This window comes from Saccopteryx leptura, chromosome 4, assembly GCF_036850995.1.
Source record: "Saccopteryx leptura isolate mSacLep1 chromosome 4, mSacLep1_pri_phased_curated, whole genome shotgun sequence".
Classification (NCBI taxonomy): domain Eukaryota; kingdom Metazoa; phylum Chordata; class Mammalia; order Chiroptera; family Emballonuridae; genus Saccopteryx; species Saccopteryx leptura.
This window is the reverse complement of record NC_089506.1, coordinates 152,303,984-152,326,659: the sequence shown is the minus strand read 5'-3', so window position 1 is coordinate 152,326,659 and position 22,676 is coordinate 152,303,984. Positions and strand designations below refer to the sequence as shown.

Genomic DNA, 22,676 nt, shown 5'->3' with positions numbered 1-22,676 from the left:
TTCTTGGCCGGGGCAAACAGGAGAAGCGCCCATCTGCTTCTCCACCCCTCCCCCTCTCCTTTCTCTCTCTCTCTCTCCTCCTCCCGCAGCCAAGGCTCCACTGGAGCAAAGTTGGCCCAGGTACTGAGGATGGCTCCATGGCGTCTGCCTCAGGTGCTGGAATAGCTCCAGTTGCAATGGAACAACGCCCCGGATGAGCAGAGCATCGCCCCCTGGTGGGCATGCTGGGTGGATCCCAGTCGGGTGCATGCAGGAGTCTGTCTCTCTGCCTCCCTGCTTCTCACTTCAGAAAAATACAAAAAAAAAAAGTAGCAGGGGGATTATGCTGATTGATTAGAGAGTTTGTCCATATTCTGGAGTGGAAGTTCAATAGTTAATGCAGAACAGTGGGAAACTGTTTAATGACTCCTATTTTCCTTTTATTGTTCCTGTAAACCAAACTTCCTGTGTATTAGGAACTTCTGAAAATCTCTATGTTCTCTACCTTCCCCAGAGTATTCTTAATTTCTGTGGAATTTGCTACTTGACAGCAGTTAATTACCGGATTCTCTTCCATTGGCGACAAATGTATTTCATTCTCATTTGTCCTCCTTTGAGACTTGGTTGATTTTCAGATTGACTGTTATAAAGATTCACATAAATAGTGAATAGCTTTCATAGTTGTCATCTGACAAATGTTCTTTCATGCTAAATGAACTTTTTGATTTATTTTGCTTTATTGCTAAAATGGGAGAAAAAAAGAAAGTTTGGTTCTTCAATCTGCAGAGAAAAGAGTTTTAAGATTTTGTGTTGTAGAAATATTAGAAAATCTAGGTGAAAATAAAGAAATAAGTACATACTGTGTTTCCCTCCCCCAACTAGATTTATTTATTTATTTATTTAAAGATTTTATTTATTGATTTTTAGAAAGGAGAGAGAGAAGAGGGGGGTGGCAGGATACATCATCTCATCATAGTTACTTCTCCCATGTGCTGTGACTGGGCAAGCCCAGAGTTTTGAACTGATGACCTCAGCATTCCAGGTGGGCACTTTATCCACTTTGCCACCACAGTTCATGCCCAACAAGGTTTATTTAAAAGAAGAATTCTATAGTAGTGATCAGTTGTTTTGGGATGTGAAAAATGAATTAGTTATTTTTTAAAATTCACGTTTTTGGTAAGAACCTTTAGGAAACAGACTTCTCACAGGTAATACTTAGCATCTGCCCTGGACCTCCTCAGAATGTATTTTTTATCCTTGGAGATTTAGCATTCATCAGCCCCAAATCTGGCTTGCCTTACCGAGGAATATAAATAGTATTGTCAAGCTGTTTTAAAGTCTTTAAATATGTAATCTTGGAGTCTTTTAAGTGTTAAAAATAGCAGATAAATTAAATAAATGATTGCTATTGAAAAACAAGGAGGTCAATTTCCTATCATCATACTGTACATTTAGATGGTATTTTCAACAGGAATTAGTATGGAGGAGAGGAAGATTGAGGATTGAAGCTGGAATAGTCCTTGTCTGTGCACAGAATCAGTTGTGTTATTATTGCAGGTGGTTTTTGAGGACACTACAGAGAATTCCTTTAAGTGCCATCTGGTCATATGTGAAGAGTATGTTACACAGGACAAACATGAGTGGGATCCTCCCACATTTCTTTTTGTTTCTATAATTGTGCTTCCAGATGTTAGCAAAGGGGGATATGTTAGGAAAGTTTACCTTATTTTAGAAGTTTTTGTGTTCATCCTATCCTTTAGGAAAATATTTTCAAGTACCTATCCACAGTTTGCTTACCTGTGTGCAGTTTTTAGGTACCCTGAATATAGATAATCATGGAAAGACTCATGATAGACTTTTTTTCTTTTTATCCCCAATGAGTGTTCTCTAATAAAAAGTTTATGTAACCAAGGCAGTCTGTCAGGAGTTGTGTTTCTAGGGAGTAAGAGAGTTTTGATTCAGATTGGTAGAAATTGAAGGTGAAATTGTAATAGCCAATTCATTTTCTTTTTTAAAACAGCTTTTGAGATTTAAATTATATGGGGTTTGAGGCTTTGATATTTGGTAAATGTATGTTAATAACTTTTTCTTTTAATTCCAGGAAGTCTTACTGATGAGGGACAGCAATATTGTTGCAGACTAGTGGAAATGGATTCAAAAAGTGGTCCAGGCCTCATTGGTTTAGGCATTAAAGCATTACAAGACAAAAGGTTTGAAGATGCTGTTAGGAACTTAAAAGAAGGTAAGTGTACAGTGATGGCATGTAACATGGGATATAGTTGTTATTCATTCAATAGGTATTTATCTTTGAACCTTTCTTTAAGGAATGTATATTTAAGATAGGAGTAAAAAAAATGAACTTATATGCTCGCGATTATGCTTAAGCTTGAATTCCAGCTCTGCCACTTACTGATTTTAAGACCTTGGATAAGTTAATTAAATTCTGTCTCAGTGTCTTCATATATAAAATAGGGATAATAATATCTCCATTCTTACATTGAAATTGAGATCTGAATGACAAATATACGTGTGGTGGTGGGAAGAGCATTTCAGGCCAAGGAATGAAATAGGCTGAGGTTAGATCAGGCATGGCCAACATACGGCCCGCGGGTGGGATCCAGCCCGTGATTAAATTTTTAATATTCTCCACACGATGCACTGTGGAAATGAAATAAGTGGTACTTTTAAATCGCTATACATACTGACCAGGCAGTGGCGCAGTGGATAGAGCGTTGGACTGGGATGCGGAGGGCCCAGGTTCAAAACCCCGAGGTCGCCAGCTTGAGCGCGGGCTCATCTGGTTTGAGCAAAGCTCACCAGCTTGGACCCAAGGTCACTGGCTTGAGCAAGGGGTTACTCGGTCTGCTGTAGCCCCACGGTCAAGGCACATATGAGAAAGCAATCAATGAACAACTAAGGTGTCACAACTAAATCGCTATACATAAACTATGATATCTTCAATAATCTTCAGCTCAGCTTATATTTGTGAGCAAACTTTTTCTTTAATGAATCTAAATAAAAGTACAACAAGATCAAGATTGAATGATTTACATTTGGAGGCTGTGTTAAGAATAGCTACTACAAGTATAGAGCCAGATATTAAAAAAATAATAGGCAATACAAAGCACCTCAACACATCACATTAGTTTTTTGTTAATTTGTTGTACTAAATTACTTAACTTTTATTCATAAACAAATTACAATAAAATTTTGTTTACTTAAACAAATTGTTTTTGTATTTAACATTTTTTAATTTTAATATTTTGTCTGGCCCGTGAAAAAAGTTTTCTTTCTAATCTGGTTCGGGGGCAAAAACTGTTGGCCATGCCTGGGTTAGAGGAAAGCTGGCATTCAGGGAATTGCTTGTAGTTTGGCCAGATTTGCAAATGAAATGTGGGAGCAGGAAGAGGACAAGAAGTGAGGCTGCAGACCTTGTTAAGCATCCTAAGGCAGCAGGGAACCAGTGGAAAGTTTTAAGCAGGGGATTTTCATAATCTCATATTTTTACAGATTTTCTCACCACAGCATAGAGAGAGAATTAGAGTGGATGGCAAGCACTTGAAGTGCTCTGGGATAAAGATGATGGAGACTGAACTGCAGTCCTGGTGGTAGAGAAGTGGATTGGGGCCTGGAGTCAGAGTGACCTTGTGACTGATGAGATGTGAGAGATGAGAAAGGGGGAGAGGTCTGATTTGGAGAGTAGGTGGTGGTGCTGTTCATCTCAATAGTCATGGAAACCTTGGATTTTGTGCTTATTTTTATTCTTTTAGGGTTAAAAGAAAGTCCTCTCTGCACAACTGGATGGTATCATCTGGCAGAAGCCCAAATCAAAATGCATAGACCTAAGGAAGCTGTTCTTTCATGCAATCAAGGTATCCTTGATGTTTTAAAGTTGGCCAACCCTGTACCTTTTCATCTTGGTGAAGAAAGAGAGTGGTTTAAAAAGATGTATATTTTAAAGAGTGCTATATTTTATTTATTTATTTATTTATTTTTGTATTTTTCTGAAGTTGGAAACGGGGAGGCAGTCAGACAGACTCCTGCATGCGCCTGACTGGGATTCACCTGGCATGCCCACCAGGGGGCGATGCTCTGCCCATCTGGGGCGTTGCTCTGCTGCAACCAGAGCCACTCTAGCGCCTGAGGCAGAGGCCATAGAGCCATCCCTAGCGCCCGGGCCAACTTTGCTCCAATGGAGCTTTGGCTGTGGGAGGGGAAGAGAGAGACAGAGAGGAAGAAGAGGGGGAGGGGTAGAGAAGCAGATGGGTGCTTTTCCTGTGTGCCCTGGCCGGGAATCGAACCTGGGACTCCTGCATGCCAGGCCGATGCTCTACCACTGAGCCAACCGGCCAGGGCTGCTATATTTTATTTTTGAAGTTACCAACTAATTTAAATTTCATTGAGGTTAAAAAATGCCAGGTCTCTATGCATCCCTATTAGTGTATTTTTAAACTGACAATGAATATTTGTCAAAGGTTTCTCACTCTTGGAATTTTGACAGTCAGTTTGGCTTGTGTGGTGGTGCTCTGTCTTGTAACAATAAAGTTCCTGGTGTGTTCCAGGACCTTCACTAGTTCCTAGATAAAGAAAGGCATCTTGGAGCCTATTTGAATGGCATGGGATAGAAAATCACAAGTGATTCATTGCTCTGATACAGCTGGTGGCCTACCCTCTTTAGTTGAGAAACAATTCACCCTGGTCCATTCTAATTCAGCTTCTTTCCCTTCTCAGTAGCCTTAATTTGCTATGTTTGTTACAGATGCATTGGCTGAGAGCTAACCTTTGTTATGTAGCAGAAACCACAGCCATCATTGTTTCAGGATATCCAGTCTTGTTATGTTGTGTGAAGATAAAAGTTTTGTTTTTATTTTATTTTTTGTGACAGAAAGAGAGAGGGACAGATAGGGACAGAAAGATAGGAAGGGAGAGAGATGAGTAGCATCAGTTCTTCATTGCAGCACCTTAGTTGTTCATTGGTTGCTTTTTATATGTGCCTTGACCAAAGGGCTACAGCAGATCGAGCGACCCCTTGCTCAAGGCAGCAACCTTGGGTTCAAGCTGGTGAGCTGTGCTCAAACCGGATGAGCGTATGCTCAAGCCAGTGACCTTGAGGTTTCGTACCTAGGTCTTCTGTGTTCCAGTACAATGCTCTATACCCTGTGCCACCGCCTGGTCAGGCTGAAGATAAAGGTTTTAAATTGAGGTCTGTTCTGTTTTAAATTCAGATATTTCCACAAAGAGTTCAGGGGAGAATTTATATTTAGCTTTTAATTATCATCATATGTATGGTTTTGACTATTATTGTAACTAATTTATTATATGTCTCTTAAAAAGAAAAGAAGGGAAGTGATATGGTTGTATTCATTTAGATGTCCTTAATTTTGTCAGCTCTGAAGAACATGGATAATCTTGGTATGTCTGGTGGCAGTTTTCATCAGAAGAATCTTTGTCTTCGTTTGAAAGCAGAGGCTTTGGTTAAACTCTCAGATTATGAATCTTCGGAGGAAGCACTTTGTACTCTTGATCAGGTAGTCTTATCATTGCATTTTCCCTTCAGCTGACTTAGTCTCCAGTCAACCAGGCATCAAGGGCGTTTTCTTACCACGTTTACTTACATGAGTTTTGTGTTAGAGGTATAAATTCACCGCATCTGTACTTTTGTAACTCCTAAGGTTATCTGCTTCTCCTTACTTATTTACACTGCTCTTCATATGATACAATGTCTTTCTTTAGTTCTTGCTCTTATTATTCTCTTCTCTTTTTGCCCTCTTAAGTTACTACTTGATTATTATTAATTTGGGATTCTAATTTTTTCTCACAGAATATATTTCATAGGTTATTGACAGGAATAACTAAGGACACAAGTAGCTTCATGGTAGGGAATGTTCTTTATTTGTTTTATGCAATTTAATAAAACACTCAGAGGAAGCTTGATATTTAAGAAGCAAACTGATTTCATAATGTTATTTATTCAAGCAATTTGAAATTCCCTAGCAAAAAAACTTAACTGGTAAGTTACGAATTATAACAACAGTGCCTTTAAAGATTTTTGTCAGATGAAAGCATTTTAAATCTAAATTTAAATTTATATCATTCAGTATATTGCAAGGTTTTGACTATAAAAAAATCTGTTTTGTATATTTCAAAGGGTTTTACATTTCGTATTATTTCTTTAAAATTAGTAGTTGGAAGCATCCTTCAAGAACTAATACCTTATTTCCTCTTTGCCTTCTACCAATAATGTATGAATGCTTTGTGGAGGTCTTTTCAGTATTTTATTTTTTTACAAAAAAACAAAATGAAAAGTGCCTTGGAAAACTGATAGCACCCAGGTCTGAGACAGAAAACATACAGGAAGAGCCCAGAACATCTTTCAGTGCTAGAAATCAAGGAAACTAAAATGGTCCTAGATTTGTTGGAGGGACTCAGGAACTAGCATGAATGCATCCTCACTGGTTGAAGAGTGGGCAGTTTGAGCACCAGTAACTGCAGTGAATTGAAAGACATCAAATATGTTTAAATACAAGTGTTCATGATGATACAAAAAAAAATTTTCAACAAAACATCCTCAATAAAATAAATCTTTGGAGGATGCTAAAGACCAGTTGAAAAGAATTAAGGCATTTATGATGCCTTTCCTCTATGTACTGTTCCTAAGAATAATCAAATAGATAGAGGAAAGGAAAGTTCTCTTTGTTGAAGTATTCCACAAACGAATGATAAAATGAGAAAAGTAATCACCACTTTTGCAGTCTGTAATGAATGGATACAGGCATTTAGTATCAGTGGCTACAAGCATCATGAAAAGAAAAACAACCAGACATCATAACCAAGTGCAAATACATGTGAGGTATTCTTTTTTTTTTTTTTTTTTTTACCAGGCAGAGAGAGAGAGTCAGAGAGAGGAACAGACAGGCAGGAACGGAGAGAGATGAGAAGTATCAATTATCAGTTTTTCGTTGCGACACCTTAGTTGTTCATTGATTGCTTTCTCATATGTGCCTTGACCAAGGGCCTTCAGCAGACCCAGTAACCCCTCGCTAAAGCCAGCGACCTTGGGTCCAAGCTGGTGATCTTTGCTCAAACCAGATGAGCCCGCACTCAAACTGGCAACCTCGGGGTCTTGAACCTGGGTCTTCTGCATCTCAATCCAACGCTCTATCCACTGCGCCACTGCCTGGTCAGGCTATGTGAGGTATTCTTGCCAAAACATCAAACCTGAATCAGATTAGGCTTCTAGACCTAATTTACAGAAGATCAGGGAACCGAACACGTCACACTATGAGAATACATTTAGCAAAAAACCAGATTATGAGAAACTGACAAATGGCCCATATTTTTCAACAGTTAAATTGTAAGGGAGAAAGAAGAAAAGGGTGGAAGGAATGCTAAAAATGCTTAACAGATATGTCATTGGTGAATATGTTCTCCCATTCAATGGATTTCCTTTTCATCTTATTAATGGTTAGAACATATTCCCCACTGATACATCTGATAAAGAGTTAATATCCAAAAAGTGTGAAGAACTCAACACCAAAGGAAAAAAAAAGCACAATCTAATTAAAATATGGGCAAAAGAACTAAAGAGACACTTCTCCAAAGAGGACGTAGAGATGGCCAACAGACATATGAAAATATACTCAACATCACTAATAAGAGAAATGCTAATTAAAACCATAATGAGATAATACTTTACACTTGTCAGAATGACTGTCTTCAATAAATCCACAAATGACAAGTGCTGGCGAGAATGTGGAGAAAAGGGAATCTTTGTGCACTACTTGGTGGGAATGCAGACTGGTGCAGCCGCTGTGGAAAACAGTATGGAGATTCCTCAAACAACTAAAAATGGAACTGCCTTTTGACCCAGCTATTCCACTTTTAGGAATATATCCTAAGAATCCCAAAACACTGATTCAAAACAAAATATGCACACCTATGTTCATTGCAGCACTATTTACAATAGCCAAGATTTGAAAGCAGCCCAAATGTACATCAGTAGATGAGCAGATAAAAAACTGTGGTACGCTTACACAATGGACTACTACTCAGCCATAAAGAAGGATCTCTTACCTTTTGAAACAGCATTGTTGTACCTGGAGGTTATTCTGCTAAGTGAAATAAACCAGTCAAGAAAGGCATGTGCCTTATGATTTCACTTATACATATGTGCAATCTAATGAACAAAATAACAAACAAAATAGAGACAGACTCATTGATTCATTTCTACAGAGAACAGACTGACAGATGTCAGAGGAGGGTAACTGGGGTGCTGGGTGAAATAGGCGAAGGGATTAAGCAAAAAACATACCCTCATGGACACAGACAATAGTATAGTGATTACCAGGGGAAAGAGGGGTGGGGGGTAGAAGAGGGTACATGCGCTAAGCGTGGCGATGGAAGACTGCATGATGAGCTCATAACGCATTGTGCAGAGTGTGTCTTATAAAATTATACACTTGAAACGTAATTTTAGTGACCACTGTTACCCCAGTAAATTAAATAATAAAGGGAGACTTAACAGACTTATTAGCAACTTAAAATATATGCACCTTATTTTGATTTTGATTAAATAAAGTATTCAAATATATATGAGATAAAGAACTCTAAACACAAATTATTTGATGCTATTAATGATGTTTTGGTTTTATTTAGTTTTTTTTCTCTTGTTTGCTTTTTTCTTTTTTTAAATTTGTTCAGGTGTTTATAATGTTAGTGTGATTATGTTATTTAAAATTGAACTTATTTTGTTGATATAGACACAGAAGTATCAGATGAAAAGTTTGTCATGTGGGATAATCTCAGCAGGGTGTGGTGTGGACTAGGTGGAGGTATAGAAAGAAAAGATTGACTATGTTAATAATTGAAGCTGGATGATGAGTACATGTGATTTAATATATTATTCTCTGATTTTTTTTTATGTGTTTGAAATTTTCTCTAGAAAAAGGTTGCAAAGAATGAAACTGAGTAATGATAGAAATCAATACCTCTGTGTCTTTATTCTGTGCTCTTCCGTGGTTATTATTTAATTACAGGAAATATTGCTGCCTGTTTTGAAGGAGATTTATAGCAATCTTTACAATTATTACTTTCTAGATTTCTGATGCAAATAATATCCCAGGACTGTTGGTTCTCAGAAGCTTGGCCTATCTGAATAAAGGCTCATTAGATGAAGCTTCAAAGGTTGGTTTTATCATTCAAACTGAGGAGTTTTTTTTAAGTTATTTTAATTTGGATATGGAATTGACAGATACCTACTTTATAGATTATGGAAGAGGTGCTCGCTTCTTATCCTGACCTACCTGAAGCTCATGCCCTGGAGGCTTTTATTCATTTTACCAAAAAGGACTATCGGCAAGCAGAAAAATGGTAAGGCTATATGGATTGCTAATAGGTTAAGTTGTATCTTCGTTTTTTATATTTTTCAAAAATTCAAAGTAGGTGGGCTTGGTACAGATACAGTTTTGTATAAACTTGATCTTTGTAAGGTTTAAGTATTGGTATTTTTAAGTAGTGTATTTAGCATGTAACACAGTAACTATAGAAAAAAAATCCATGGTGGGTTTGAAATCCAATCAGCTGGAACAAATTGGTGTTTTTCCCCATTGTAATTTGAATCCTACAGTAATGACTTAAGATTCACCATCCTTGAATCAATCAAACTTTGGCTGTTTAAGCTAGGATTCTGTTATTTATATATTTCAATATTCCTTTTTACTTCCCCCGGTGACTTAGTTTTCAGAGAGCTCTTGGGAAAGATGCTGAAGTGGCTGATTATCATTACCATCTTGGGTTAACCTATTGGTTCATGGGTGAAGAAACAAGAAAAGATAAAACAAAGACTCTTACCCACTTTTTAAAGGTAAAATAAGTGCTACCATTTAATTCTTAGTTGAATGGATTCATAATAAAGCCATAAATAGTAATTATATGATTAGATTCTTAAAATTACTGTTTACTGAACTGTTTTTGTGTTTCATCTCATACATAAGGTTTTGTAAAAATGTTATATGGATTTTCAAAGAAAACTAAATCATAAAAGTTTAGAAGTTACTTAATTACATTTTATAGAAAATGAGATTATTATCTCTGAAAAACAATACTGTTCTTAAGTATTTACCTCTAGTTTTGTGGACATATAATTATGTAATTCTAGATGTTTATATTGTTTGGTTTTTAGATGTTTACCATCTGGAAGTCTTACTTTCTTACCTTGACTTATAAAAGCAGATTAATGTAATACTCAAATTTCACATTTCTTTTAATAAAGATAACATTTTTACACTTTTAAGCAGTGACAGCTCGTTTTCTTGCCTGTTTTAAATCTTCCATTAAAGGATGTTTAGCATATTTTTGTATATTTAATAAAACTGTTCCTTTTTCCCTTTAATCTGAGTATTTATCTTTTGTGTTTTTAAAGAGACCTATCCAGAGAAACTTTAATGTTTGTTACCAGTTTTTTTTGTAAATAAATTTTTATTAATTTTAATGGGGTGACAATGTTACCAATTTTTATTACAAAGGCTGCCAGACTGGATACATACCTGGGCAAAGTTTTCTGCTATTTGGGTCATTATTACAGAGATGTCATAGGAGATAAAAACAGAGCTCGTGGATGTTACAGGAAAGCTTTTGAGTTAGATGACACTGATGTGGAATCTGGAGCGGCTGCGGTTGATTTAAGTGTGGAGCTGGAGGAGATGGTATGTCCAATAATTTGTGTCCTTTGTTTTTATGTGAAGTGTGGAAATAGAAACACTTTTATATATGTATACTTTAAAATTATCTTTATTTTTCCTTGTAGATGCAATAGGAAATATATTTGTCATCATAGAGTAAATTTTCATTTCATTGGCAGACGTTAAAATTTTAATTTATTGTTGAAACTGTATATACCAGTTTAAATTTAAAAAATCAGAAGTGGTAAATGAAAATATATTTGAGCCTAACCAGGCGATAGCACAATGGATAGAGCATTGGCCTGGGACACAGAGGACCCAGGTTCAAAACCCCGAGGTCTTCAGCTTGAGCACAGGCTCATCCAGCTTGAGAGCGGGGTTGCTGGCTTGAGTGTGGGATCATAGACATGACCCCAAGGTTACTGGTTTGAGCAAGGCGTCCCTCACTCTGCTGTAGTCCCCGTCAAGGCACATGGGGGAAAGCAATCAATGAGCAACTAAGGTGTCGCAGCGAAGGATTGTTGCTTCTTATCTCTCCCTTTCTGTCTGTCTGTCCCTATCTGTCCCTCTGTCTGTCCCTGTCTCTTTCTCACTTAAAAAAATATGTATATATTTGAATACTTTACTTACGTGTTTTGTATTTTTATGATATTTGCTTATCTTCTAATCTTAGTTCTTCTTATTAGGAAACTGCCTTAGCTATCCTGACAACGGTAACTCAAAAGGCAAGTGCTGGAACCGCAAAATGGGCTTGGCTTCGGCGAGGGCTGTACTATTTGAAAGCTGGTCAGCATTCTCAAGCAGTGGCTGAGTAAGGCACTTCATTATATTTAAACTTTGTTCCACAGCATAGTGGCTTCTTAAACTTCATTTGTACCCAAAATGAACTTTACAGGTTGTCTCATACCAGGTTGTGTTTTGAGGAAAGAAATAGCTAAACTTATTTAAAGTTGATTGGTTCTTATTATCTGCACGGTACTGGAATTAAAAAAATGGGTGAAATGATGTCCTGTTGTTAAGGAGTATAGCCAACCGAATGAAGTCTTTTTTTTTTTTTTTTTTAAGAGTTTCTTAATTTTTTTTTAATTTTTATTTTTTTATTTATTTATTTTTTTATTTATTCATTTTAGACAGGAGAGGGAGAGACAGAGAGAGAGGAGAGACAGAGAGAGAGAAGGGGGGAGGAGCTGGAAGCATCAACTCCCATATGTGCCTTGACCAGGCAAGCCCAGGGTTTCGAACCGGCGACCTCAGCATTTCCAGGTCGACGCTTTATCCACTGTGCCACCACAGGTCAGGCCCGAATGAAGTCTTAATAATATCATATATAGTAGGTTATCAGTAGAAATCTAAGGAATGATAAAAGCGGAGGTTAATATCTGTTCTCCCAATCACATACATTGCTTTTGGGCAGTGAAGACATTTGCAGCTTGAAGGGCATTTGAAGCAGCTCATTCTAAGCAAGAGGTTTGAGCTACACTTAGGGTAAATAAAATATATTTGAATCAAGATAGAGTTGTTTCTAAGTTATGTTAATACCTAGAATACATTAATTTTATTCTTTTCCTGGAAATGGAATTTAATCAAAAACTTAAAGCATGCCTATTATTCCTATTTTTCAACTGTGGTTATCTCTGTTTTGGTAGGATTGGTGTCGGTTTATAGCAGGGGTTTCCAAACTACGGCCTGCGGGCCACATGTGTCCCCCTGAGGCCATTTATCCGGCCCCCACCGCACTTCCGCACTTCCGGAAGGGGCACCTCTTTCATTGGTGGTCCGTGAGAGTAGCACAGGATGTGGATGCTGTATGTGGAGTATTGTATGTGGTGACGCAGCAAAGCGTGGCGTTGCTCACGTACAGTACTACTTCCGATGACGCAGGATGCACACGTCATGGCTTTGGAAGTGTGTCATATGACGCACATCCGGTCTGCGGCTGCAGCACCCCACATCACCGGAAGCAGTGTGAAATAACAGCAGAAGTAGGAAGAAAGGCAAGCGCTATAACCATTACTATACAGTACAATGGCCCCCCCATACTCCCCCAAATGTACAACAACATAATGGCCCCTATAACCTCCCTTTGCCCAAAAGTCTCCCCCCACATTACTACACACCATGTTTCCCCTATTATAAGACCCTGTCTTATATTAATTTTACCCCCAAAAGATGGGGACTGTCTTATTTTTAGTTCCCATTGAAATACTGGTCAGTTTGTTGATTTAAATTTACTTGTTCTTTATTTTAAATATTGTATTCCTTTCTGTTTTTTTACTTTAAAATAAGATATGTGCAGTGTGCATAGGGATTTGTTCATAGTTTTTTTTATAGTCCGGTCCTCCAGTGGTCTGAGGGACAGTGAACTGGTCCCCTATGTAAAAAGTTTGGGACCCTGGCCAGTTGGTTCAGTGGTAGAGCATTGGCCTGGCGTGCAGGAGTCCCGGGTTCGATTCCTGGCCAGGGCACACAGGAGAAGTGCCCATCTGCTTCTCCACCCCTCCCCCTCTCCTTCCTCTCTGTCTCTCTCTTCCCCTCCCACAGCCAAGGCTCCATTGAAGCAAAGTTGGCCCAGGCACTGAGGATGGATGGCTCTATGGCCTCTGCCTCAGGCGCTGGAATGGCTCTGGTTGCAACAGAGCAACGCCCCAGATGGGCAGAGCATCACCCCCTGGTGGGCATGCCGGGTGGATCCCTGTCGGGCACATGTGGGAGACTGACTGCCTCCCTGTTTCCAGCTTCGGAAAAATACAAAAAAAAAAAAAAGTTTAGGGACCCCTGGTTTATAGGCTATGATGAGGCATACTGAGACATACAGCTGTTCTGGTAGGAGAGGAAAGTGAAGTTTTTCCAGATAGTCAAGGAAAGGCATTCTGTTCAGCATGTCTTCAAAAAAGTTATTTTGTTCTTATTCATTGCAAATTTGTAGTAAAATTTTTTAGTATTCTCAGCGTCCTTCCCGACCTGCCTCGCACCAGGGCCGGGCTGGGCCAGAGCAGCCCAAGATGGCCGACATGCAGGATCGGGTGTCGGATGAGGAGATGATGATTCTGGATCGCCTGTAGCTCCAAGAAGGTTGCTGAGGGCCAGTCAAAAGCGGTGACCCCCACTGGTCTTCGCCAGTTTCCGGCCTGTGAGTTCCAGGGCTGGTACATCAAGCGGCCAGATACAGAGCATCAGCTCAAGACCTAACAACCATAGTTAGAGTGGTATCTTAAGGAAAGACTCCTCACACCTGACCCAGCTAAGGCATAGAAAACATTGTCACAAACAGCATAAAGAGCAGTAGCAGCAGACAAGTAGCCCACAGCGGATTACAAACAGCTGAAGCCATCCCAGGAAGATTTAGAAATTACACAACTGAAAGCTGGAATCAACAACACCAACCGTATACTCAGCTACACAATCAACATATTTGAAGGAGCAGTCTATATCGAGACAAAATGGGAAGACAGGGAAGTGCAATTCAAATGAATCAACTAGAGGAATCCCCAGAAAAAGAATTGAATGAAATGGAAATAACTAAGATGCCGGATGCAGAGTTTAGAACAGGGGTCCCCAAACTTTTTACACAGGGGGCCAGTTCACTGGCCCTCAGACCGTTGGAGGGCCGGACTAAAAAAACTATGAAAATCTCTATGCACACCGCACACATCTTATTTTTAAGTAAAAAAACAAAACAGGAACAAATACGATATTTAAAATAAAGAACAAGTAAATTTTAATCAACAAACTTACCAACATTTCAATGGGAACTATGGGCTTGCTTTTGGCTAATCAGATAGTCAATGTCCGGTTCCATATTTGTCACTGCTAGCCGCAACAAATGATGCAAGTGTTCATCGGTTAGTCTAGATCGGGTTGGACATTTAAAATTTTTCATCCTAGGCCCTGGCCGGTTGGCTCAGCGGTAGAGCGTCGACCTGACGTGTGGGGGACCCGGGTTCGATTCCCAGCCAGGGCACATAGGAGAAGCGCCCATCTGCTTCTCCACCCCTCCCCCTCTCTTTCCTCTCTGTCTCTCTCCTCCCCTCCCGCAGCCAAGGCTCCATTGGAGCAAAGATGGCCCAGGCGCTGGGGATGGCTCCTTGGCCTCTACCCCAGGCGCTAGAGTGGCTCTGGTCGCAGCAGATTGACGCCCCAGAGGGGCAGAGCATCGCCCCCTGGTGGGCAGAGCGTTGCCCCTGGTGGGCGTGCCGGGTGGATCCCGGTCGGGCGCATGCGGGAGTCTGTCTGACTGTCTCTCCCCGTTTCTAGCTTCAGAAAAATACAAAAAAAAACAACAAAACTAAATAAAAGCTAAAATTTTTCATCCTAGTAAATGTCTGTTCGCAGACATAAATGCTGCCAAAAATTGTTGACATTTTAAGAGCATGGTTCCTGATATTAGGATATGTCTCTGATGAGAGAGAGGCATAGAAATTAGGCAAGTTGTTTGACTTGAATGCGTCTTTCAGAGAATCACAATTCTGCAGTTCAGCCAGTTCCATTTGGTAAATTGAATCCACATTTTCAATGTCAATAGAAAATGGGTTACGGAAAAGCTGAATGTCCTGTTCATGGAGATGAAGCTCTTTAAATCTAAATTGGAACTCCTTTTGCAACTTTTCCAGTGAATCCACACATACTTCTTTTGGGAATGCAATCAAGAGTTTTTCCGCTAACAGATTTTGAGTTAAGGGGAGATGGCAGAAATTTTCCTCCTTCACTTGTTTAATAAGGAGGCCTAATTTTACTTCAAATGCTTTTACATGTGATTGCATATCACAGATGAGCTTCCCTTTTCCTTGAAGTTGCACATTGAAACTGTTGAGTAGCTCTGTTACATCTGTCAGAAAGGCGAGGTGCCATTTCCATTCTACATCATTGAGCTCTGGTAATTCTTTGTTTTTTGAAAGCATAAAAGCTGTAATCTGTGGAAGTAAGTCAGAAATATCTCAAAACTCTCCCTCGACTCAGCCAACGGACTTCGGTGTAGTACAGAACACCTTCATAGGCCACATTTAGCTCAGACAGAAATTCCTGAAATTGCCTGTGGTTTAGTGCATTAGTTCTAATGAAGTTAACACAACATACCACAATTTTCATAACAGAGTCCCACTTCAGTGATTTACTACATAACGCTTGTTAGTGGATGAGGCAGTGTATGGCTATTGGATGAGAATGGTTAAGTTTGTCCATCTCTAGGTTAATGCGAGCAATTACTCCTTTCTTAGGCCCCACCATACTAGGCGCACCATCAGTTGCCACACTGGATAGTTTAGCCCAGTCCAGCTCCAAATCCTTCACAGTTTGGGAAACCTTTTCATAGATATCCTCTCCCATAGTAGTTCCTTTGATGCTTTGCAGTGCAGCAAGCTCTTCTGTGACTTCGAAATTGTCATTCATCCCATGAATAAAAATTAGAAGTTGTGTAGAATCACGAACATCATTGCTCTCGTCGAGTGCCAAGGAAAAATAAGAAAATTTTCTCACAGAGTTTTGCAAATGCTGATGCAAATTGTCCCCCATTTCTTTAATCCTTCGTGTTATTGTAGATCCTGAAAGACTAACTGTACTAAATAAGTCTGCCTTTTCTGGACACATCTCTTTGGCAACAGAAAGAAGGCACTCTTTAACAAATTCTCCCTCCACGAATGATCTGCCAGCGCATGCTATTAGCTTGGCAACTTGAAAACTTCCTCGTAGTGATGAAACATTAGCTGCTTCTGCTTCACCAAAGTATTTTGCTGAGTTGACAATGAATTTTTCAGTTTTAATATTTTATCTTTTCTCACATCTCCAACCAATCATTTATCTTTATGTTGAGTTTGATAGTGTCGACGCAAATTATACTCTTTGAACACAGACACTATATTCTGACATATCAAACACACAGCTCTTTCCTTGTACTGCATGAAAAAGTAATCATAAGTCCACTGTTCTTTGAATATCCTACACTCTGAGTCAGTTTTTCTCTTTCTTGACGTCATTGTTTCCTAGGGATTCCAAATTGATAATACTTAAATACCAATATATATATGCTCTCTGCCCCTCCATATAGGTCCCATGCTCTCTGCCCTTCATGTAGGTCCAGGCCTCTGCCTCCCATGTAGGTCCAGGTTTCTGCCCACAATGTAGGTCCATGCCTTCTTCCCCCCCATGTAGGTCCATGCCCTCTGCCCCCCATGTAGTTCCAGGTCTCTGCCCTCATGTAGTTCCAGGTCTCTGCCTCCCATGTAGGTCCATGCCCTCTGCCCCTCATGTAGGTCCATGCCCTCTGCCCCCATATAGGTCCAGGTCTCTGCCCCCCCCATGTAGATCTAGGTCTCTGCCCCTCATGTAGGTCCAGTTCTCTGCCTCCCATGTAGGTCCAGGTCTCTGCCTCCCATGTAGGTTCAGGTCTCTGCCCACAATATAGGTCCATTTTTAAAATCCAATTAAAAAATAAATAAAAAATATACTTACCTAGTGTGGCTGCCGCACTGTGGACCCAGCGCCTCGGTCTTCAGTCTGTCAGGCCTAGATACGCACGTCGCGCGCTACAACGTCGTGACGTGATCATCTAGGTAGGACAGTGAGCGCCGAGCGCAATACAGGAAAGAGTTCCTGTATAGCAGCAGGCGCATTATTTCAATCTGGCGCTTACAATTGAAATGAATCAGGGAACCAGCTGAATCCCTGTAAGTGCGACGGGGGCCGGGTAAAAGGCCGTTGCGAGCCGCATATGGCCCACGGGCCATAGTTTGGGGACCCCTGGTTTAGAATAATGATTGTGAGGATGCTCAAGGATCTTAGAGCAACCATAGATAGACAACATGAGCACCTAAACAATGAGATATCTGGCATCAGAAAGGACATTGAAATCATAAAAAAGGATCAGACAGAAATGATAAACACAATATCAGAAATGAAGACTACACTACAAGGAATGAAAAGCAGGCGGGATGAAAAAGAGGATCAAATCAGCAATTTAGAGGACAAGATAGGCAAAAGCACAGAAGCAGAACAGCAAAAGAAAAAGAGGATCAAAATGTCTGAGAAAACTCTAAGAGAGTTCCGTTACAATAGGAAGAGAAACAACATCTGCATCATAGGTGTTCCTGAAGGAGAAGAGAAAGAACAAGGGATAGAGAACCTGATTGAAGAAATCATAGCTGAAAATGTCCCAAAATTGATGCAGGAAAAAGTCACACAAGTTCAAGAAGCACAGAGAATCTCATTAAAAAGGAACCCAAATAAACCTAAATGAAGACATATCATAATTAAAAAACCAAAGCTAAGAAATAAAGAATACTAAAAGTTGCAAGAGAAAAGCAATCAATCACCTACAAAGGAGCCCCCATAAGGATGACATCCGACTTCTCAACAAGAACACTTGAGGCGAGAAGGAATGGCAAGAAATATTCAAATTAATGCAGAACAAGATTCTACAACCAAGACTTCTTTATCCAGCAAGGCTATCGTTTAAAATAGAAGGAGAAATAAAAAGTTTCCTATACCAAAAAAAAACAACAAACCCTCAAGGAATTTATTACAATCAAACCAATGATGTAAGAAATGTTAAAGGTCCTGTTGTAAACAGTACAAGGGGGGCTGGGGAATCTAGTAAAGAGGAATGTAGATTTAAGATTTTAGAAATGCATCCAAATTGAAAAAGAAGAAGTAAAACTATCATTATTTGCTGATGATATGATACTGTACATAGAAAACCCTAAAGTCTCAGTAAAAACCTACTGGACCGAATAAATGAATTCAGCAAGGTGGCAGGATATAAAATTAATATTCAAAAACCAGTGGCATTTTTATACACCAACAATGAACTGTCTGAAAGAGAAATTAAGAAAACAATCCCCTTCACTACTGCAACAACAACAAAGAAAGTACCTAGCTGTAAATTTAACCAAGGAGGTTAAAGACTTGTACTCAGAAAATTATAAAACATTGATAAGAGAAATCAAGGAACATAATCAAATCAAAAATGGGCAAAAGAAATGAATAGACACTTCAAAGAAGACATTCAGATGGCCAATAGGCAAAAGAAAAAATGTTCAATATCACTAATCATTAGAGAAATGCAAATTAAAACCACAATGAGATATCACCTCACACCATTCTGACTGGCGCTCATCAACAAAACAACACAGAGTAAGTGCTGGCGAGGATGTGGAGAGAAAGGAACCCTCCTGCACTGCTGGTGGAAATGCAGACTGGTGCAACCACTGTGGAAAATGGTATGGAGATTCCTCAAAAAATTAAAAATGGAACTGCCTTTTGACCCAGCTATCCCACTTTTAGGAATATATACTAAGAACACCAAATCACTGATTCAAAAGAAGAAATGCACCTCCATGTTAATGGCAGCATTGTTTACAATAATGAAGATCTGGATACAGCCCAAGTGTCCTTCAGTGGACGAGTGGATTAAAAAGCTGTACTACATATACACGTGGAATAATATGGGGCCATTAAAAAGAAGGAAATACTACCTTTTGCAACAACATGGATGGACCTGGAAACTATTATGTTAAGTGACATAAGCCAGGCAAGAAATAAAAATATCATATGACTTCACTCATATGAGGAATCCAATGAACAATGTGAACTGAGGAACAGAATAGAAGCAGAGGAGGGATCAAAGGAACCAGTGGGAAAGCGGACAGAGGGAAAGTGGATGAGAGGATGAGATCAGAGAAGGGAAAGAGCTTGGTGAAATTATATATGCATAACAGCATTGTAGAGAGCAGAAGAGCAAATCCTGGAGGAAAGCGGAGAGGGTGTTGGGGGGAGGGGGCAAGAAGGATGTTGAGGGGAATTTGGGGGTGTGGGAGGATGTATTCAGTGGGACACTTGAATCTATGTAAACACAATAAATTTAAGTCAATAAAAAAATAAGAAAAAATTTTTTTAGTATAAAAAATATTCAAGTTATGAAAGGAACAGGTATACCTGTTTTAAACTTTTTTTTTTTTTTTTTTCCGAAGCTGGAAACAGGGAGGCAGTCAGACAGACTCTTGCGTGCGCCCGACCGGGATCCACGTGGCACGCCCACCAGGGGGCGATGCTCTGCCCATCCGAGGCGTTGCTCTGCCGCAATCGGAGCCATTCTAGCGTCTGAGGCAGAGGCCTCAGAGCCATCCTCAGCACCCGGGCAAACTTTGCTCCAGTGGAGCCTTGGCTGCAGGAGGGGAAGAGAGAGACAGAGAGGAAGGAGAGGGGGAGGGGTGGAGAAGCAGATGGGTGCTTCTCCTGTGTGCCCTGGCCAGGAATCGGACCCGGGACTCCACACCAGGCCGACGCTCTACCACTGAGCCAACCGGTCAGGGCCCAGGTATACCTGTTTTAAATAGCACTTTTATAAAGAGAAGGAAGCATGGGTATGTGTGATTCAATTAAATTATTTATTTTGTATTTTCCTTTTAAGTGTAGAAGTAGTTCTTTTACTTTTAATTCTCTTATTGTTTCTTGACATTTAAGTTTACAGGCAGCGTTAAGGGCAGACCCAAAGGACTTCAATTGCTGGGAATCGTTAGGAGAGGCATACTTAAGCAGAGGCAGCTATACAACGGCCTTGAAGTCCTTCACAAAAGCCAGTGAGCTGAACCCAGAGTCCACATACAGCGTGTTTAAGGTTGCAGCAATACAGCAACTCCTAGGCCAATATAAGGAGGCGGTAGCTCAATACCAGCTCATCATTGAAAAGAAAGAAGATTACGTGCCTGCTTTGAAAGGTAATTTGTTTTTAATAGCTCCTTTCACTTTTGTGATGCTGAGTACAAAATCCTTGAGTGAATTTCCTAAATGTCTTGAGTAACCTGAGAAAAGGACTTCTTAGTAGTAAGCAGCCATTATGATCCTCTTGAATAGTATATAGCTTGTCATAAAGAATTGAATATAGAAATTTGAAGTCTTGTTTCATAAGTTAGTAAATAGTAATATAATAGAGATTTGACTTTTAAACAAATATGATAGCTATTGGATCTAAAATGGATTTCTCAGACAAGATTTTTCCTGTTCTTTACTTTAGTAATTAATTCACTATTGCTTCAGAATAGTTGAATACCTTTTAATTACTTTGTAAATTATAGAAGCTCATTTTTTTCAATTTTTGAACGTTAGAGGCAGCTTGCATTATTTTTTATGTATCTAAGTTAATTTCAGTTCCTCTATAGACACATTGTCCTTGTTAACAAATTACTTTTAGTAATATAAAGTAAAACATCATTTCTATCTAAATTTTTATGATTTCATTTCATCAAAATCATTATATATGCTTTCTATTTTTTCTTTTTTAAACAAAATCAAAAACATTTTTCTTTTATATATAAAATCAAGAAAACTTTAACATATATAATACAGCATTGTTTGCTTCTTTAAGAAAATGGCAGAAGTATATAGACCTAGGTAGGAAAATATATACTTCAACAGCTGTTCCAAGCAGTTCATCACTCCTAAAATTATGAATAGTGCACAAATATGAGTAAACCTCAGTTTTTAAAAATTATTCACATTTTCTTAACTTAAAACATGGTAAAAAATAGAACTTTCTTTCTTGGTAACAGACCCAGTGATTCAACAAGATAGTAAAAAGAATATTTCCTTTGTGGTAGTACATTAGCATTACAGTTTTGGTTCTATATACTTGTTATAGTAAAAAAAATCTTCAGCTGTTGGAACAAGAAATTAGAGTTTAAATCAGAAATAGTATATGTTATAAGTACCATGTAATTTGTCTTGAAAACCTTCTTTAAAAAAATGCTGTAAAACTTCATTTTATTAGTGTTTCTTAGGCACTTTAGGAAATTGATTTTATTTAATTTTTATGGTATTATATAGTTTTGAACATAAAAAAATCAGATTTTGTTTCACAATTTTTTTTTTTTATTAAGTGAGAGGCAGGGAGGCAGAGAGACAGAATCCTGCATGTGCTCTGACCAGATCCACCCGATAAGCCCACTAGGGGGCAGTGCTCTCCCCATCTGGGGCCACTGCCCCACTGCTCTGAAGGGAGCTATTTCAGCACCTGAGGCAAGGTCATGGAGCCATCCTCAGCGCCTAGGGCCAAATTACTTGAACCATTCCAGCCATGACTGCGGGAGGGGAGAAGAGAGAGAGGGGTAGAGAAGCAAATGGTCACTTCTCCTGTGTGCCCTGACTGGGAATTGAACCTTAGACTTCCACATGCTGGGCTGATGCTTTACCACTGAGCAACCAGTCAGAGCTTACAATGTTTGATGATTAGTAATATGGCAGAGGTTAGCATTTAGATAATATCTCCATTTTCAAGGCTGAGATTTTTAAGAGGTAACTTACCCAGAGTCAAGGAAATTCTTAGGTTTCATATATAGTTTTTATTTCTTTTAGTACATATTTATTCCAGTCGAATGCTGCTATATATTTCAATTCCTTGCTAAATGTGCATAAGACCATGCTTAAAGATAATTTTTATAAAATACTATTAAGTTTTATTTTCTAGAAAGTTTTAATATAAATTTATTTGGAGTTTACTGTATCTGTTTCTTTTACAGGTTTCAAAAACTATACAAATTTATTTGCAGTTCTTCTAAGTGTATCTTTTACATGTTTTAACAACTACAAACTTACCTGATTTTAGGTTTGGGTGAATGCCACCTCATGATGGCAAAAGCAGCTCTAGTCGATTATCTTGATGGGAAAGCTGTAGACTACATAGAAAAAGCACTGGAATATTTTACTTGGTTAGTATTATAGTATTATTCTGTCATTCATTGTGTTTGTTTTCTTAGCATTGTTATAAAGATAAATTTAGAATAAATTCTACTTAAAGTAAAGGAACATCTTATGTTTCTTTTGTTAGATATAGGAACCATTATTCGGAATAGCAAACATAAAGAATAACAGACTAGCCAATTAATTCTGGAATATACTCTAATACATATTGTATTAATTTTGCACTGGGGAACAGGTACAATTTCTTGCTCTTAAGTAGCTGACATGCTGAATGCTTGGAAGGGTGGGAGGAAGAAGCCGTCTGCTGGTGGAGCAGCAGTTCTGATAACCATG

At 38.9% G+C, this 22,676-nt stretch overlaps 1 protein-coding gene across 2 annotated transcripts in view; it reads left to right on the top strand.

The window, feature by feature from the left end:
- Positions 1-22,676, top strand: part of SKIC3 (SKI3 subunit of superkiller complex) — a 99,124-nt gene that overhangs the window by 27,974 nt on the left and 48,474 nt on the right. For both annotated transcript variants that reach the window (XM_066381857.1, XM_066381856.1), the window contains 10 exons: positions 2,081-2,221; positions 3,750-3,851; positions 5,368-5,507; positions 9,076-9,162; positions 9,245-9,348; positions 9,715-9,841; positions 10,503-10,682; positions 11,345-11,469; positions 20,112-20,365; positions 22,249-22,351. In XM_066381857.1, the coding sequence (XP_066237954.1) occupies positions 2,081-2,221; positions 3,750-3,851; positions 5,368-5,507; positions 9,076-9,162; positions 9,245-9,348; positions 9,715-9,841; positions 10,503-10,682; positions 11,345-11,469; positions 20,112-20,365; positions 22,249-22,351 (1,363 nt within the window). The remainder of the gene's footprint in view (positions 1-2,080; positions 2,222-3,749; positions 3,852-5,367; positions 5,508-9,075; positions 9,163-9,244; positions 9,349-9,714; positions 9,842-10,502; positions 10,683-11,344; positions 11,470-20,111; positions 20,366-22,248; positions 22,352-22,676) is intronic.